The 20,281-nt window shown below is 43.1% G+C and overlaps 1 protein-coding gene across 1 annotated transcript in view; it reads right to left on the reverse strand.

Annotated features, from left to right (window-relative positions):
* Positions 1-571: 571 nt before the first annotated feature.
* SUV39H2 (suppressor of variegation 3-9 homolog 2) overlaps positions 572-20,281 on the reverse strand; it is a 38,945-nt gene continuing 19,235 nt past the window's right edge. Inside the window, exons 3-6 of the mRNA XM_030216431.1 lie at positions 13,975-14,646; positions 8,257-8,403; positions 3,921-4,050; positions 572-1,378 (exon numbers count right to left, since the gene is read on the reverse strand). Coding sequence (XP_030072291.1) covers positions 1,272-1,378; positions 3,921-4,050; positions 8,257-8,403; positions 13,975-14,646 — 1,056 coding nt within the window. The 3' untranslated portion in view covers positions 572-1,271. The remainder of the gene's footprint in view (positions 1,379-3,920; positions 4,051-8,256; positions 8,404-13,974; positions 14,647-20,281) is intronic.

Below are 20,281 nucleotides of genomic sequence, written 5' to 3' on the forward strand. Positions count from 1 at the left end.
TTTTTTCTTCCATAACATCTTGTGCCGTCTTTGGTGGTTTACCAATTTATTGGCGTGGGCGCTCCACAGGATCACGGCCCCCCACACCACTGTCCTGTTGGCTGTTTACAGTCACTAGAATGGGCTCTTTTGCAAATGCATTATAAGAGCTAGTGCCTCTGAAAACTAACCTCATCCGTTCTGCTTAAAATCAAGTAGGATTTGGGGCGTTGAGGGGGTTGGATGCTTCATGTCGGTTTTTCTTTCAAAAGCAAGAGGACCTGTACAGAGCTGGGAAAGACACAGTTTTATGGCAAGTAAATCTTACTCTAAAAGACGCCTCTCTTGAGATTTTTGCAAGTATGGACTAATGCAGTTACCCCCTGGCTGTTTAAAAATAATTCAGTTTTTAAACTTGTCTGATGCCACTTGGTAGCACCTCTTTAATTCATTTAGTAGAGAAAGGGAGTAGTAAAACTGGTAGAAATGTTCAGTTGGAAGGATAAAATCTGTAGATAAGAGTTTTGTATTCACAGATTTTTGTGATAGAGACAGTAGGTTGGGAATATTTTTTGAGAGGTGATAAAGAGGAGTCAAATCCTAGTCTGGCTTCAGAACTGTTCTATTTACACCCCTCCCCCCCCCCCAAATTAAGTGTAACTGTGCACATGACGACCTATTCCAAAATAAATGCTACTGCAAGGGACTTCAAACCAACGCAGTAAAACTGCTCTCCAAAATCATTCAAGAACTACTCCGGGGAGCTGACTTGGAGGCCACTTTCTGTTTAGCTTATAGGATTATTATGACTGTACCACTCAGTACAAACTAAGGTAAATGGCACTCTTTGGAAATTGGGAAGCAGTGAAAAGAGCTACAAGAATGTCAAAGCCTGACATATTACCCTGCACCAATACAAAGAACTTGTATACCTGCTTGCAAGTTGCCCAAGCTTAGATCTGGAAGAGGCAGGTAATTAAATCTGAAATCCAAATACCCACTTTGGACCTTATTCACCTATTTTAGAGAATATTCAGAGAGTTGAAAGCTGAGTTTCTGTTTTCAAGATTAAGCAGAAAATTATCTCTGATGTACGTGGTTTAAAAGTGCAATGATTTGATATAATAAAGCCTCAACCTTTCCTAAGAAAAAAGGACCAGTGAGGTTAACGGTGTATGGCTTGAACCATAAGAGTAATTTAGAGCATTAACAAGGCACACTCTTTAAAATAAGGTGAGATATCATACACAAAACAGTAAAATAATTCCCTCCATCGTTTCATCTCCAGTGCTTCAGTTGAGGTATCCGCGGCAGGAAGTGGCACCACATCGGCAAGTGGTCCGGGCTCTTTTTTTGGCTGGGCTGATATCAATATATTCTGAGCTGAGATCTACAGAGCCTGGGGACGCAGGAAGAAGAAATATAAAGTTCTAGGGATAAAGTCTGCTGTGATGTAAATATAATGTTGTGTTCCAGATATAAATTATAACCTGCTTATAATGAATAATAGGTTGTAAATAAATAAATGTTACATGCTAACAGTTGTATCTATTCTTAACTTGTTTCCAAGTACAGCATTAATTTGTCTGCATCTGATCTGTACACCCCATTTCAGGCTGCCTCAAATGGGCAAGGTACTTTCATAAAACCATCATATAATTTATTTTAACTGGACATAGAGCATGCAATCTGTCTTTGGCTCTAAAAGATATTCTATAAAACCTAAAAACAATGGGAATTTCAAGAGCTTAGTGGCAGCGTTACTCTAGACAGACCCAGGTCAGACAAATTTGATTAACTGATTGATTTCACCGAGTGACCAAAGGATTCAGTAGTCAAAGGGTGACTGGATCAGAAACCCATTGAAAGGCAGAGAGTGGTGATGAAGATCCTTGGTAGTGCATGAATCAGCCTTCTTTTGCCACCAAACTATTATATTAGTACGTCAGACCCTATCCGGGTTACAGAAACGCTCCCCAGATAGAAGGAACTGCAGCACTAAGTGAATTACAGCACTACGGACCCTGAGGCAGTCATCGAAAGTCGGGCCATGGATGGTGAAATACGACTACAAGGCTGTTGAGGTAAGTGCATCTTAGAACCATTAAGATACGAATCAATCAGGTTCAAGTTTGAAATTGCATAGTTAGAGGTTTTTCAGCCTATGATAATTTTTTAAATTTTTTGTTGCATTTGTACCCCGCGCTTTCCCACTCATGGCAGGCTCAATGCGGCTTACATGGGGCAATGGAGGGTTAAGTGACTTGCCCAGAGTCACAAGGAGCTGCCTGTGCCTGAAGTGGGAATCCAACTCAGTTCCTCAGGACCAGAGTCCACCACCCTAACCACTAGGCCACTCCTCCAATGAAAGGGGGCTCCCTTAAGTTGGTTCACCAACAAAGGAGTTCTCCTTAGCATTTGAGGCTTTTCCTCGTTCAAATGAATGCATCACATACACATAGTAATTGGATATCTTTGTATACTTTATCGTTGATAGATATTTGATGATAATCCAAGCCCTAACTTGACATTTAGAGTTATCCTGGGGTAAAAAATGCCATTTAAAAATTTTTGCCGTACATGGATGTGCGGCAAAATTAAAAAATTATTGCCCGTCCATTTTGGGTCTGAAACCTTACCATCAGCTATTGACTTAGCAGTAAGGTCTCTCGTGTTAACAGTGCAGTGTCATCTACCATATTTGCTTATTTCCGATCTGATGAAGAAGGGCAACCTTCGAAAGCTAATCAAGAAATGTATTAAGTTATGTCCAATAAAAAAGGTATCATCTTATTTTCTTTGTTTTATTTCTATTGATTACCTTATTATGTGAAATTGTCCCTAAAGAAGTTGTTCTAATACTTAGACCATGGTACTGATTCCCAAGTGTAGAACGTTGGTAAATTTGAAACATGGAAAATAACAGGTCCAACGTATGACCTTTTTCATGAGTAGGAAGCCTTTCCGGGCAATCAAATTGTAATGTATGCAAAAATGGTATTATCCATTTCGTTTTCTAAATGTAAAATCACTTAAAACTAACATCCTAGAAAATGTAGTATTACAATGTAAAATTTGTTCATATAAGACTGAAGAAACATGAGACCTTGTACCTGGTGGGCTGTAGACTAGCAGAATACCTAAAGACAGGGGCAGACTGACCATTGGGACAATAGGGCCCACAGCCCTTATTTCGTTTAACCACTTTTAATAGGTGGTCAGGGGCCCAGACCACTGTCAGTCCACCCCTGCCTAAAGAATCTGACAAATTCCTTTCAGCCAGTCTACAAAGCATCAGTTCTAACCCTGGGGATCAATATACATGACCTAACAATCTTCCGAAAACTACTGAAAACCAACCTGTTCAAAAAGGCATACCACAATGATTCACCCTAAATACCAGACAACGAAATATCAACAAAACCGAACTCCCTATACTGGACTACCCCACTTATTCGGACACGTGGAACGTACTATGCACCACCACCTGTTGTCCACACCGCAAACAAACTTTCTATTTTTGACTGTCTAACTACCCTTTACTTTACTCTATCGTTTATGAACTTTAATGCAATACCACCTTGCAGTTTATGCTATCATCAATGAATAACAATGCTATACCACTTTGTAATTCTTGATTCGGAAATGGTGACGGTATAATGTAATCACTCTTTCATCTATGAGCATTCAGGCAACATCACTTTGTAATCTAGCCTATAATGTACATGCTATACCAATCTGTATTTCTCAGATCCGGAAGTGGCGACTGTTACTCCGGCATTATGTAAGCCACATTCAGCCTGCAAATAGGTGGGAAAATGTGGGATACAAATGCAACAAATAAAATAAAAATAAATAAATATATGGAAGGGGATATCTGCTACACACAAGGTACCTAAGACAACTTAGCCTATTGCTGTAATAATGTACAGTACCGATACCTTTCATTTGATAATCAAATGTAAGTTCCTCTCCAGCCTTAATAAACCGTGTGGAGAATAGTGCAATGCGCGGGAGCCGTAGATCCAGATTGTCAATGAAAACGTTGAAAACCTGTAGGTTTGGGTCACACTGAAAAGTAAAGACACAGCTTAAGTTTTCCCATATGTTCCAGGCAAATATAATATCTTCTCACAAGAAGAAAAATTAAAATACAGTATAACTTAGTTAACTTTAAGTTGAAAAACATTTTAAAATATAGTGTCAAATGTTTAAAAAAATAGAATGGATACTGGGATATAACTGAGGACAAACTGAAGATAGGGAACGGTACTACTGCATATATCAAACAAAAAAAAGGAGACGTGGAGGGGCATAATCGAAAGGGGCGCCCAAGTTTTCCTGAGGACGTCCTCGCAGGACGGCCCGGCGAAGGGGCGGGGAAACCCTTATTATCAAAACAAAATGGGCGTCCATCTTTTGTTTTGAATAATACAGTCGGGGACACCCAAATCTTGACATTTAGGTCGTCCCTAGAGATGGTTGTTTCTGATTTTTGGCGATAATGGAAACTAAGGATGCCCATCTCAGAAACGACCAAATGCAAGCCCTTTGGTTGTGGGAGGAACCAGCATTCGAAGTGCACTGGTCCCCCTCACATGCCAGGACACCAACCGGGCACCCTAGGGGGCACTGCAGTGGACGTCAGAAAAAGCACCCAGGTACATAGCTCCCTTACCTTGTGTGCTGAGCACCCCCAAAACCCATTACCCCCAACTGTACACCACTACCATAGCCCTTACGGGTGAAGGGGGGCACCTAGATGTGGGTACAGTGGGTTTCTGGTGGGTTTTGGAGGGCTCACCATTTACCATCACAAGTGAAATGAGTAGGGGGGGGGATGGGCCTGGGTCCGCCTGCCTGAAGTGCACTGCACCCAGTAAAACTGCTCCAGGGACCTGCATACTGCTGCGATGTACCTGAGTATGACATTTGAGGCTGGCACAAAATATTTTTACAGTTCTTTTTTGAGGGTAAGAGGGGGTTAGTGACCACTGGGGGAGTAAGGGGAGGTCATCCAGTCAGTTCGGGCACCTTTTTGTGCCTTGGTTGTATGAAAAACTGGACCAGGTAAAGTCGTCCAAATGCTTGTCAGGGACGCCCTTTTTTTTCCATTATGGGTCGAGGATGCCCATGTGTTAGGCACGCCCAAGTCCCGCCTTCGCTACGCCTCCGGGAACTTTGGTCGTCCCCACGACAGAAAGCAGTTGGGGATGCCCAAAATCGGCTTTCGATTATGCCGATTTGGGTGACCCTGTGAGAAGGACGCCCATCTTCCGATTTGTGTCGAAAGATGGGCGTCCTTTTTCGAAAATAAGCCTGAAAGTAGCCCAAGTAAAACCAGTAGCAGAGCCAAAAGGAGTAGGGATAGACCATGGTCTTTCTGACACGAGAGGAAGAGGCACTAGAAGTAAAAAAATCAATGATCACTCAATAAAATCAAATATATATAACAATGTCCATCAAAAAATATAAAATAGTAATACAAAAAAACTGTTGTATAAAATTCTCCAGAGTGACACAATCATACATGCGGACCTGGCATGGAACTGTGTTTCAGCACGAACGCCTGCTTTAGGGGTCAATGTCTCTGATATATGTGATATGAGATCTATATGCAGGCACCTCTGTGATGAACAGCAGAAAACACCAAAGAAAAATGACAGCAGTTAACGTGTAGGCACGCTACTGACCCCTGAAGCAGGTTCTGTGTCAGGTCCATATACATGATTGCATCAGTCTCTAATGGATTTTATACAACAGCTGGACAGACACCATTTTTGTTTTATTACTTTTTGATCAACATATATATTTGGTTTTATTAAATGATTATTGATTTTTTTTGTTTACCTCTAGTGCCTCTTCCTCTCATGTTGAAAAGACTGTGGTCTATCCCTACTCCTTTTGGCTCCGCTACTGTATATATCATCACGTCTTCAAAAGAGTCGCATGTCCTATAAACACTCTACCAAAAAAAACACCAAGCAGCCTGCAACAACAGCAAAAATCTGATGGGATCATTTACTAATGGCACACACAGTTAGCAAAATGTCCCTCTTTAAAAAGTTTATCTTTTGTGCGTCAGAATTCCATAACTTGAGTTCTACCGACATTTTGTCAAGGAGACACTACAAGTATTTAAATGTAAAGTGGAGAGGCAGACAGCTCCTCCACACTAACTACACTCACCCTGCCAGGTAAGTACTGAACTTTATTCCTTCTCAAATACTAGAAAGGCTTGGCAAGGAAATTGGATTTCTTCTACCAAACATGTGCTGGCTCCTTCAACTCTGGGAAATCCTAGCCCACTGACAAAATCATTTGATGTGATACCAAACCTAACGTCAAGCCTCGTAAATAAAGAGCTAGTGCATTTTCATTTTGAGATGCGATATCTTGGGCATTCTGAAGCTGGTATATTATAGTTTCAGTGTTTGCTTACATCTCAAAATCTGAGTCTGAGACTATTTTAATCTACATATGACTCTCATAGTGTGATCCATAACCCTCTACATCTGTTTTTTGTGTTCATATGTTACAAGATGTAAAAGTACACAAGTATCTCCTTTCACTTACACAGAATTTTGTACTTTACAAACAGGCTTCTCAATTATCTTCTAATTTGGATAAACATAATTGTCTAAGTTCATCACAATTTGGATTTTGATCTTTCCACAGTACAGAGTTGGCCTTACTTTCCCTTGTTTCAGATGCCAGGTCTTTTTTGGCTAAAGCCACTGCGCTTATCTTGCTTCAGTTCGATCTAACTGCTGCATTTGATATGGTTAATAATTATATTCTCCTTTTTAAGCTGAATTCTATGTTAATCTGGTCGTGAACTCTTGAGCCCAGGCCAAGGCCTAGTATAGGTTCTTGGCCAAGGCCTAGGGTAGACCAAACAGGCACTACACACAACCCCAGCCACCAAGCCCCGCACACACAGGTCAATTAACTAGCACCACCAGGAAATGGTGGATAGAACATTCAGGCGGGCCTCATGGCCGATCCGGAACCCACTCATACACAGTCCAAGTGTGCGGGCCTCACGTCCAAACCGGAACCCACTCGTACACTGGGAAGTGAGATAGAATAATGAGGGGTCCCCAAAGGGCCAGGAGCACCAGCAACGCACACAGCGGTAGCTAGGGACACAAGAGAAAAGGAACCAACAGATGTTTCTATAGGAAACACAAGGCTGTGGCACAGGGCAGTCAAGGATAAAGGAAGCCACACAAGGGAACACTCTAGGCTGTACCATACAACACACAAGGGAAAGGTGAAGCCACCTAAGCAAACACAATGCAGACCTCACAACACACAGAGATAAAGGGAATTGCTACATAGGGATACACAAGGCTGTGCCACACAGCACTCAAAGGCAAAGGGAATCCTCACAATACACAAGGGAAAAAGGGAACTGCTTATAGGGATACACAAGGATAAGGGAAAAGTAAGCAAACAGAAGCCGTTGCCTAAATAATAGCTCATTTTGACTACTGTAATATTTTATATCTATCTATTACTGTTAAACTTCGTTCAAAGTTACAAATTTTGAAAAACACAGCAGCCAAACTTATATTGAGACTCAAAAGACTGGACAGTGCTTCTACTGCTCTCATTCCCCTTCACTGGTTTCCATTTCATGCTCGTGGTCTGTTCAAACTGGCTTGTATAATATTTAAAATGTTTGATGGTCTTGTTGCAGTTTATATTCTTAATGTATTTTTTCATGTCCTACAGCTAACAGCTTTACTAGAACTAGAGATCCATTTCTGCCTTCTTTGGAATTAGATACAAGTGCTGTTTCGAGGATTCTTTTATTTATCAAGCTCCTCATTTTTGGTTGTGTCTTCCATCAGTTTTGCGTTCTCTGGGTTCTTATTACTCTTTTCGATCTGTTTAAGAAATTTTTAAGTTAATTGTGCTATACCATATTTTTGAATTGTTATCCACTTTTTGTGGGAGTTAGCAGGTTACAAGAGCTATATTACATTACCGTATAACTACATCCAACTCATGAATTCTCTTTTTTACCCTTCACATTACTGATGTCCACTTTGAATCTCTCAAACTCCCTTTCCTGACCAGTATTTTCACAGCAGAACATCCTAAAATGATACAATAACTGAAGAGAATTTACAGATTGAATACTTCAAAGTCACAAAAGATATCATTGTGGCTTTACTGTTAAGACTGAAGAGGCCCAGTGTTTACTAGAAGGGAAAAGCTTAGCATATAAACACATCTAAACTAAAGGTAATGGTGAGAGCTCCTTACACTGTGATTCACAAAGTGTGACACATTGCCGTAACGTGCAGCATCCACTGTAAATTCGTCGGAGTCATAGTCAAGATCGAAGAGGTACGTAATGCCTTTGTGATCATACAGCTGCCCTCGTCTCTCTGCTTCCTCACTCGTGATCACCTAAATGTAAGAAAACACTGCTATACATTATGTAATTATCAAGACATGAACATTTTCTTATACCTTTCTCCCAGTTTATATCTTTGAATAATTTTATCCTGCAGTTCTTGCAACAGCTCCGTGTTTGGACTTTTGAGTTTTCATTTTATGGGCAATTGCTCACACAAGAGAATCCAATATACAATTTAGGGAAACAAGCTGTCCAAAGCCTCCAAATGGAGAGGACAGGGTTGATCCAGGATCTGTCCCCCTCTGAGGCCTCTCATCTGGAGCTGCCCACTCAGTCAGGACCATATACCTCACAGCATGGTGAAAGGGAAGTGCCTTCAAAACCTCCCTATTCCCTCCAAAGACGGGTCTCCTTCTACTGTCCCCTTAATTGCAACTTTAGGCATACAGAAGGAGGAACTGATTTTAGGAATGAGAGAGAATAACACTTCTTTTATAAAAATAATTTTTTTAAAAGGGGCAAATAGAGGACTCTTTACCCTCTATGATGTGCAGCTTCCTGTCTGTCCTGACACAACAGGGTACCTGTGCAGCTACCAATCTTCCCTTTCTCCTCCCCTAAGAGTGGGTCAGGGAGTACACCTTTTTGAACAAAATCCAGTATGGGCTTCATAAGGACACAGAGATCCTGGCGCTATCCAAAACACACCAAATTGTCTCCTTCCCCCAGGTTTCTGCACCACATACGTGGAAAGTCTTGTGCAGCAATATAAAAACAAAAATGCAGTGAAAATCCCTGAAGAGCTGCAGAAGAAGGGTGGAGATCATAAGATGCCCAGACACTGAGGAGCACAGAAGAAAGAAGCGGGAACTACATGCTCCTCTCGCCCTGTGGCATCCCATACCTTAAATAGGCTGTCCAACGTCTTCCTTAGCCTCCCTTTGGCTCTGAACCAGAGGACAGATTGGAGGGTGGCCAATGTAATGCCCATTTTTAAAAAAGGCTCCAGGGGAGATCCGGGAAATTATAGACCGGTGAGTCTGACGTCGGTGCCGGGGAAAATGGTAGAGGCTATTATTAAAAACAAAATTACAGAGCACATCCGAGGACATGGATTACTGAGACCGAGTCAGCATGGCTTTTGTGTGGGGAAATCTTGCCTGACCAATTTACTTCAATTCTTTGAAGGAGTGAACAAACATGTGGACAAAGGGGAGTCGGTTGATATTGTGTATCTGGATTTTCAAAAGGCGTTTGACAAGGTACCTCATGAAAGGCTACAGAGGAAATTGGAGGGTCATGGGATAGGAGGAAATGTCCTATTGTGGATTAAAAACTGGTTGAAGGATAGGAAACAGAGAGTGGGGTTAAATGGGCAGTATTCACAATGGAGAAGGGTAGTTAGTGGGGTTCCTCAGGGGTCCGTGCTAGGACCGCTGCTTTTTAATATATTTATAAATGATTTAGAGATGGGAGTAACTAGCGAGGTAATTAAATTTGCTGATGACACAAAGTTATTCAAAGTCGTTAAATCGCGACAGGATTGTGAAAAATTACAAGAGGACCTTACGAGATTGGGAGACTGGGCGGCTAAATGGCAGATGATGTTTAATGTGAGCAAGTGCAAGGTGATGCATGTGGGAAAAAAGAACCCGAATTATAGCTACGTCATGCAAGGTTCCACGTTAGGAGTTACGGACCAAGAAAGGGATCTGGGTGTCGTCGTCGATAACACACTGAAACCTTCTGCTCAGTGTGCTGCTGCGGCTAAGAAAGCGAATAGAATGTTGGGTATTATCAGGAAAGGTATGGAAAACAGGTATGAGGATGTTATAATGCCGTTGTATCGCTCTATGGTGCGACCGCACCTTGAGTATTGTGTTCAATTCTGGTCGCCGCATCTCAAGAAAGATATAGTAGAATTTGAAAAGGTGCAGCGAAGGGTGACTAAAATGATAGCATTGATGGGACGACTTCCCTATGAAGAAAGACTAAGGAGGCTAGGGCTTTTCAGCTTGGAGAAGAGACGGCTGAGGGGAGACATGATAGAGGTATATAAAATAATGAGTGGAGTGGAACAGGTGGATGTGAAGCGTCTGTTCATGCTTTCCAAAAATACTAGGACTAGGGGGCATGCGATGAAACTACAGTGTAGTAAATTTAAAACAAATCGGAGAAAATTTTTCTTCACCCAATGCATAATTAAACTCTGGAATTCGTTGCCGGAGAAAGTGGTGAAGGCGGTTAGCTTAGCAGAGTTTAAAAAGGGGTTGGACGGTTTCCTAAAGGACAAGTCCATAAACCGCTACTAAACGGACTTGGAAAACTCCAAAATTCCAGGAATAACATGTATAGAATGTTTGTACGTTTGGGAAGCTTGCCAGGTGCCCTTGGCCTGGATTGGCCGCTGTCGTGGACAGGATGCTGGGCTCGATGGACCCTTGGTCTTTTCCCAGTATGGCATTACTTATGTACTTATGTGACACTACTCATGCACCAGTTCCCATATCCTCCAAACTTCACTCCACCATTATCTGGGCTACAGCCCCGTCTCTGACCTCCATTAGCGCTTGCAGTTGTGGAGTGTCAGGTTGTTGCCCTCCAAATAACTTTATGCCCAAACAGACTGTCCTGGAGAGGAAGTAGAGAATGAATGGAGGGGAGAAGGGATCCAACTGAGACATAAGATTGGCCTCAGTGGGAAGGAGAGATTTCACCTGATCAGAATCTGTCCACCCTCACTCAACCAGGGAAAACCGAGAAACCATTGAGAAGATGTAAGAGATCTACCTTTATCGGAAATGGTTTTCAGTACTGACGGACGATGCAGAGGAACTGAAAGAAATCTTGGTGAACTTGGAAGACGTACAGAGCCAAACTGACAAGTTAAAGAGTGATAAATCACCTGGACCAGATAGTATACACTCCAGGGTATTGAAAGAACTCAAACATGAAATTGCTGATCTGCTGCAAGTGATCTGTATAACCTGTCGTTAAAATCATCCATTGTACCTGAAGACTGAAGGGTGGCAAATTTTTAAAAAGGGTTCAAGGGATGATCCAAGAAATTACAAACCAGTAAGCCTGACTTCAGTGCCGGACAAAATAGTGGAAACTATTATAAAGAATAAAATTACGGAACACAAAGACAAACATGGTTTAATGGGACAGAGTTATCATGGGTTCAGCCAAGGGAGATGTTGCCTCACCAATTTACTTCATTTTTTTGAAGGCAGGAATAAACATGTCGATAAAAGTGAGCCAGTTGATGTAGTATATCTAGATTTCCAGAACGCTTTTGACAAAGTACCTCATGAGAGACTCCTGAGAAAATTAAGGAGTCATGGGATAGGAGGCAATGGACTATGGACTAAAAACAGAGGATAGGGTTAAATGGCCTCATAGTCAGGCTGGAGAACTACCACCAAAATACTGCATGGCCAGTACTGAACAAACTTGCATTGTATGACTTAGAGTACATACTTCCTTTAGAAGAGATGGGGGAGAAGACATGACTGAGGTATTCAAATACCTTAGACACTTGATGCACAGGAAACAGAAAAAAAGCACTCTAGAACAAGAGATTACCAGGGGTACAATCAGGGAGAAAAACATTTCTTCCCAGAAGAGATGGTGGATAAATGGCACGGCCTCCCTGAGGAGGCACAAAAAAGTACCAGGATATCCACAGTCCTTCGATGTGAAGAACTTGTGGTACAATGTAGTAAATTTAAAACGAATCGGAGAAAATGTTTCTTCACTCAATGTGTAATTAAATTCTGGAATTCGTTGCCAGAGAATGTGGTAAAGGCGGTTAGCTTAGCGGAGTTTAAAAAAGGTTTGGACATCTTCCTAAAGAAAAAGTCCATAGACCGTTATTAAATGGACTTGGAGAAAATCCACTATTTCTGGGATAAGCAGTATAAAATGTTTTGGGATCTTGCCGGGTATTTGTGACCTGGATTGGCCACTGTTGGAAACAGGATGCTGGGCTTGATGGACCTTTGTTCTTTCCCAGTATGGCAATACTTATGTACTTAAGTGAGGTAAAAGGCCAAAGAAATTGTGGTCTATGGCACTGCATCAGATGTGAATGAAGCAGCCTGGAAGGGCCTAATGCACATTATCTGCTGTCACAGGAATGATGAAACAAGGGCACTTGAGCTTTTACCAGTTTGTAAAATACTGAGTCCAGAGTACAGTAGTGCATTAATTTCCTTACAGGGACTGTGTTTGCATGTTTGTATCTACACAGACGAACCACAAGGATAAGCATACACTGCCTTCTAGTCTGCTAACAATATAAGCATCACATTTATAATCAACATTACAAAGACCAAATTAGAATTGAATTAATAGTACAAAATTCAAATTCATAGTAGAATAGAATTTGGATTTTGCTCACACATTCGGTAGTAACTCAAAGCACATTACCAACCTTAACTGAATGTATTTCCCTGTTTCTGGAGGGCTTACAATCTAAAATTGTACCTGGGGCAAGAGAGTTAAGTCACTTGTGTAAGATCACAAAGAGAAGGGGTTGGGATGCTGCATACGATCTTGGACAAGTCACTTAACCCTCTACTGAATCAGGAACAGGGAAATACTTACTACCCTGTTTCCCCGAAAGTAAGACATCCCCCGAAAATAAGACCTAGTAGAGGTTTTCCTGAATTGCTAGATATAAGGCCTCCCCCGAAAGTAAGACCTAGCAAATTTTTGTTTGAAAGCAGGGCCGCTGAGAGCCGGACAAGGCCGCGCAGGCCGCCCCACCACCCGAGGTCGCCGGCCCCCCCTCCACCTGCCCTCCGTGGCTCCCGGAACTAACCTTAAATGCCTCCTTTCACCTTCGCAGCAAGCAGCAGCAGGGCAGACCTCTCCTTCCTTCCGTGCCCCGCCCTCGCGGACGTTACGTCAGGCGAGGGCGGGACACGGAAGGAAGGAGTGGCCTGCCCTGCTGCTGCTTGCTGCGAAGGTGAAAGGAGGCGTTTAAGGTTAGTTCCGGGAGCCACGGAGGGCGGGCGGGCCAACCCCGATGTTTCCCTGAAAAATAAGAAAGCCCCTGAAAATAAGACCTAGTGCATTTTGGGGGGGGGGGGGGGGGCAAAAGTTAATATAAGACAGTGTCTTATTTTCGGGGAAACACGGTATGTCTAAATGTGACATGCATATGAATTTGAATTTTGCACTCTTACTGTAATTCTGATATCAATACCATCACCACTTATGAACAGTATCAATCACCACATTCCTGACTGACAAATCCACTGATGTCACCATTCCAGGATTATAAGTAGATGGATAAAAACTGTTAAACTATTAGGCAGTGGAATACCAGCATGTTATATCACTTAAAAAAAGCTAGTAACAGTTTTCCTATAGCATCTCATACAGACAAAACTTTTATTTTGCTTCTCTATGTTGTTGGTTTTTTTTTACACACTTGTTTTGTTTAAAAAAATTGTTTCATCATTAGGACCTAAAAAAATGGGTGAGGAGCTCCTTACTGTTCCATTTTAAAAACAATATGAAAAAGGAAATCTCTTTTCTCATTTCAAATAGTTAAAACTTCTCAATGAATAACTTGTAGCCCTATTTATAAACCTGGACCAAATACATACCTCTCCAACATATTCCATAACAAAACTATTCTTTTTAATTTTCTGCAGAGTTTTCACTCCCCAGCCCCGGCCATTGTTAGTTCTAAAGATACAGAGCGGATAGGGCGTGCCCTTCTGCACAACTCGATCAGGGCACTCCGGCCCACATTTACAGCGAGAATTGCATTCGTAGATCGGCTGGCCTGGTTGGATTCTTATCTGACCATCTTGATTGTAAGCAAACTTTACACCAGCCTGAGCTGCGCAACAGTTTTCCACAAAGCAGTCCGTACACTCGCAGCCCACCATGGCTTCGTTCGTCATATTGATTCCCGGAGAGGCCTTGTAGTCATTAATGTAATAGAAGTCAACAGGAGGGCCTTCAAGATCCACAGTATTTTCTACAAAAATCCTTGCATTGTTGGTTTTTTTCCTGTTCAGTTCCTCTTCCCATCGTGCCAGGGCTATTCTCTGCTTCGCTTTTTTGACAATATATTCTGCAACAGCAGGGTCCAGAGCTTCAATATTGTTTTTCAGGATTATTCCGTTTCCTGCTTTGGGCTGGGATAAGTATTTATACTGGTCGGTATAAAATTGCTTTAATAAGGAAGCACATTTGAGGTTTCTTCTGGGCTCCCAACTGCTTGTGGATTCAGGCCATCCTTTCCATTTTACGAGGTAATACTCCATCCCCTTCAAAACAGAAAAGTACACATCAATCACAGTGCAACATTTTACCAGCTTAGTCAAATTGCTTGTCTTACATCTGCCTTGACATCACCTACTTACCTAGGGCTTCTGACTCAGTTAAGAAGAACAAACCAGCGTGTCTCCCCCCCTTAAGCAGTTCATGTCTACAGCGGTGATAATATAAAACCATATATAATGAAGTCAGATAAAGACCATATGGCCTATCAAGTCTGCAAAATTATACCATCTATCTCTTCCACTCCCTTAGAGATCCTATTTGGTTGTCCCATTTATACTGAATTCAGATACGGTCTTGTCTCTGCCAACTCCACCGGGCGTCTGTTCCACGCATCCACCACCCTATTCCATAAAAACATATTTCCTTAGATTACTCCTGAGTCTGTCCCCTTTCACCTTCATTCTATGCTCCCTCATTTCTGAGCTTCCTTTCAACTGGAAGAGATTCACCTGCTGTGCATTTATGCCACAGAGGTACTTAAACTTGTTTTAGGGGTCCTGGAAGAAAAGATCCATTAACAATTTTCTGTAATAAAAGTGAGCTTACAACCACAAAACATTTAGTAGTAAACTGTAAACATCTGCAATATAGACAGTGTTATAGAAGGATACATATCACACTCTATAAAAAAATAAGTCATAAATGAGGGCAAGAGACAGACAAAGCATCATTAGCCCCTGGCATACAGAGCCTGTGTCTCAGATTTACTAAACAGTGCCCTGAATCTTACCCACTGTCACCTCACATATAAAAGTCTCTGCCAATTGCACCTGTTAAGTAGGCTTCATTCCAGAACAGGGTTAAGAGTAGACCTCATACTCCCACACTGTGCCTCCAAACCAATTCTGCAGGGTTCACGGAGTAACTTCACCAGGGCCCAGCATGCTGTCTTAGTTCCACACGTGAGCTCTGGGGTTGAGGCTTGCCTGACTGTGGTCCAATAAGGTGGGGACCAATAAGGAACGGCCACCCCCAGTTCCACAACAGGCACAAGGCCCCAGCACTGGGACAATACATGGAACATGCGACACCCTAATTTAGATATATTTGTTTATTAAGATTTAGTTACTATTTTTTTAAAAGAAATACACTCAGGGTACAGAAAGAATAGTCAAACATAGGCAATAGACAATTAAAGCAGTAAATATATTCAAATAACAATAAAGGTATGACATTACAAAGTCTTTTGTTCTGTTTTCACATAGGAAAATCCTGGAGAAGGACCGCGATGGACTGGAAATTATACAATTGAGAATGAAGTGGATACAGCACCGTTCATGGAAGAAAGTGTGTATCAACAACTTGAAAAGCTAAAGGTGGACAAAGCCATGGGACCGGACGGGATCCACCCCAGGATATTGAGGGAGCTCAGAGAGGTTTTGGCGGGTCCTCTTAAAGATTTGTTTAATATATCCTTGCAGACGGGAAAGGTTCCGAGGGATTGGAGAACGGCAGAGGTGGTCCCTCTTCACAAAAGTGGTGATAGGGAAGAAGCTGGAAACTACAGGCCGGTAAGCCTCACTTCGGTTATTGGAAAAGTAATGGAAGCGATGCTGAAGGAAAGGATAGTGAATTTCCTGGAAGCCAATAAGTTGCAAGATCCGAGACAACATGGTTTTACCAAAGGGAAATCATGCCAAACGAATCTCATTGAGTTCTTTGATTGGGTGACAGGAGAATTGAATCAGTGACGAGCTATGGACGTAATCTACTTAGATTTCAGCAAAGCTTTTGACACAGTTCCCCACAGGAGGCTCTTAAATAAACTGGAGGGGCTGAAGATAGGACCTGAAGTGGTGAACTGGATTAGGAACTGGTTGACGGACAGACGCCAGAGGGTGGTGGTGAATGGAATTCGCTCGGAGGAAGGAAAGGTGAGTAGTGGAGTGCCTCAGGGATCGGTGCTGGGGCTGATTCTGTTCAATATATTTGTGAGTGACATTGCCGAAGGGTTAGAAGGTAAAGTTTGCCTATTTGCGGATGATACTAAGATCTGTAACAGAGTGGACACCACAGAGGGAGTGGAAAACATGAAAAAAGATCTGAGGAAGCTAGAAGAATGGTCTAAGGTTTGGCAATTAAAATTCAATGCGAAGAAATGCAAAGTGATGCACTTAGGGAATAGAAATCCACGGGAGACGTATGTGTTAGGTGGGGAGAGTCTGATAGGTACGGGCGGAGAAAGGGATCTTGGGGTGATTGTATCTGAGGATTTGAAGGCGACGAAACAGTGTGACAAGGCGGTGGCCGTAGCTAGAAGGTTGTTAGGCTGTATAGAGAGAGGTGTGACCAGCAGAAGAAAGGGGGTGTTGATGCTCCTGTGTAAGTCGCTGGTGAAGCCCCACCTGGAGTATTGTGTTCAGTTTTGGAGGCCATATCTTGTTAAGGATGTAAAAAGAATTGAAGCGGTGCAAAGAAAAGCTACGAGAATGGTATGGGATTTGCGTTACAAGACGTATGAGGAGAGACTTGCTGAACTAAACATGTATACTCTGGAGGAAAGGAGAAACAGGGGTGATATGATACAGACGTTCAAATATTTGAAAGGTATTAATCCGCAAACGAACCTTTTCCGGAGATGGGAAGGTGGTAGAACGAGAGGACATGAAATGAGATTGAAGGGGGGCAGACTCAAGAAAAATGTCAGGAAGTATTTTTTCACGGAGAGAGTAGTGGATGCTTGGAATGCCCTCCCGCGGGAGGTGGTGCAAATGAAAACGGTAACGGAATTCAAACATGCGTGGGATAAGCATAAAGGAATCCTGTGCCGAAGGAATGGATCCTCAGGAGCTTAGTCAAGATCGGGAGGCGGGGCTGGTGGTTGGGAGGCGGGGATAGTGCTGGACAGACTTGTACGGTCTGTGCCAGAGCCGGTGGTTGGGAGGTGAGGATAGTGCTGGGCAGACTTATACGGTCTGTGCCAGAGCCGGTGGTTGGGAGGAGGGGCAGGTGGTTGGGAGGCGGGGATAATGCTGGGCAGACTTATACGGTCTGTGCCCTGAAGAGCACAGGTACAAATCAAAGTAGGTATACAAAAAAAGCAGCAAATATGAGTTATCTTGTTGGGCAGACTAGATGGACCGTGCAGGTCTTTTTCTGCCATCATCTACTATGTTACTATGTAACACAATATGCAATATGTCACGATGGTGACTGTTTCCTTGTCTGTGCTCACCTCGCCCTCTGGTGGCCTGAACCGGTGGCTGCTATGGACTGTCACACGCTCCAGACTTCAGCCCAGTCTGGTCCGGATCTTCCGGGCTGCCAGACTTGCTTTTCTTGTTTGTGCCTGAACAGCACCCGTAGCTGCCTTGTGATTCCTGCAGCTGAACTTCAGCTGCTGATGGGCTTTATTAACCACCTGGAAACTTCTGTGTTCTCCTTTGCATCGCCTAAGGTCTCTGGGTTTCTTGGTGTGCTCTGTGCACTTCTGCCTAGTCCAGTTTCTTGTCTGAGTTCCTTGTCTGGTTCTAGTTAGTCTGTGTGTAGTTTAGCTTTGGTTTTATTGCTTAGTTCCTAGTCTTGTTTCTGGTCTGTAGTCCTTGTCTAGTTCTTAAGTACATAAGTACATAAGTAGTGCCATACTGGGAAAGACCAAAGGTCCATCTAGCCCAGCATCCTGTCACCGACAGTGGCCAATCCAGGTCAAGGGCACCTGGCACGCTCCCCAAACGTAAAAACATTCCAGACAAGTTATACCTAAAAATGAGGAATTTTTCCAGTCCATTTAATAGCGGTCTATGGACTTGTCCTTTAGGAATCTATCTAACCCCTTTTTAAACTCCGTCAAGCTAACCGCCCGTACCACGTTCTCCGGCAATGAATTCCAGAGTCTAATTACACGTTGGGTGAAGAAAAATTTTCTCCGATTCGTTTTAAATTTACCACACTGTAGCTTCAACTCATGCCCTCTAGTCCTAGTATTTTTGGATAGCGTGAACAGTCGCTTCACATCCACCCGATCCATTCCACTCATTATTTTATACACTTCTATCATATCTCCCCTCAGCCGTCTCTTCTCCAAGCTGAAAAGCCCTAGCCTTCTCAGCCTCTCTTCATAGGAAAGTCGTCCCATCCCCACTATCATTTTCGTCGCCCTTCGCTGTACCTTTTCCAATTCTACTATATCTTTTTTGAGATACGGAGACCAGTACTGAACACAATACTCCAGGTGCGGTCGCACCATGGAGCGATACAACGGCATTATAACATCCGCACACCTGGACTCCATACCCTTCCTAATAACACCCAACATTCTATTCGCTTTCCTAGCCGCAGCAGCACACTGAGCAGAAGGTTTCAGCGTATCATCGACGACGACACCCAGATCCCTTTCTTGATCCGTAACTCCTAACGCGGAACCTTGCAAGACGTAGCTATAATTCGGGTTCCTCTTACCCACATGCATCACTTTGCACTTGTCAACATTGAACTTCATCTGCCACTTGCACGCCCATTCTCCCAGTCTCGCAAGGTCCTCCTGTAATCGTTCACATTCCTCCTGCGACTTGACGACCCTGAATAATTTTGTGTCATCGGCGAATTTAATTACCTCACTAGTTATTCCCATCTCTAGGTCATTTATAAATACATTAAAAAGCAACGGACCCAGCACAGACCCCTGCAGGACCCCACTAACTACCCTCCTCCACTGAGAATACTGGCCACGCAATCCTACTCTCTGCTTCCTATCTTTCAACCAGTTCTTAATCCATAATAATACCCTACCTCCGATTCCATGACTCTGCAATTTCTTCAGGAGTCTTTCGTGCGGCACTTTGTCAAACGCCTTCTGAAAATCCAGATATACAATATCAACCGGCTCCCCACTGTCCACATGTTTGCTTACCCCCTCAAAAAAATGCATTAGATTGGTGAGGCAAGACTTCCCTTCACTAAATCCGTGCTGACTTTGTCTCATCAGTCCATGTTTTTGTATATGCTCTGCAATTTTATTCTTAATAATAGCCTCCACCATCTTGCCCGGCACCGACGTCAGACTTACCGGTCTATAATTTCCCGGATCTCCTCTGGAACCTTTCTTAAAAATCGGAGTAACATTGGCTACCCTCCAGTCTTCCGGTATTACACTCGATTTTAGGGACAGATTGCATATTTCTAACAGTAGCTCCGCAAGTTCATTTTTTAGTTCTATTAATACTCTGGGATGAATACCATCAGGTCCCGGTGATTTACTACTCTTCAGCTTGCTGAACAGGGTATGATACATACCTGTAGCAGTTGTTCTCCGAGGACAGCAGGCTGATTGTTCTCACGACTGGGTGACGTCCGCGGCAGCCCCCACCAACCGGAAATAAGCTTCGCGGGACGGTCGACACGCAGGGCACGCCCACCGCGCATGCGCGGCCGTCTTCCCGCCCGTGCGCGACCGCTCCCGCCAGTTGAATGACTAGCAAAAAATATGAAATACACAACTCCAAAGGGGAGGAGGGAGGGAAGGTGAGAACAATCAGCCTGCTGTCCTCGGAGAACAACTGCTACAGGTATGTATCATACCCTTTCTCCGAGGACAAGCAGGCTGCTTGTTCTCACGACTGGGGTATCCCTAGCTCTCAGGCTCACTCAAAACAAGAACCCAGGTCAATTGAACCTCGCAAC

This window comes from Microcaecilia unicolor, chromosome 10, assembly GCF_901765095.1.
Source record: "Microcaecilia unicolor chromosome 10, aMicUni1.1, whole genome shotgun sequence".
NCBI lineage: Eukaryota > Metazoa > Chordata > Amphibia > Gymnophiona > Siphonopidae > Microcaecilia > Microcaecilia unicolor.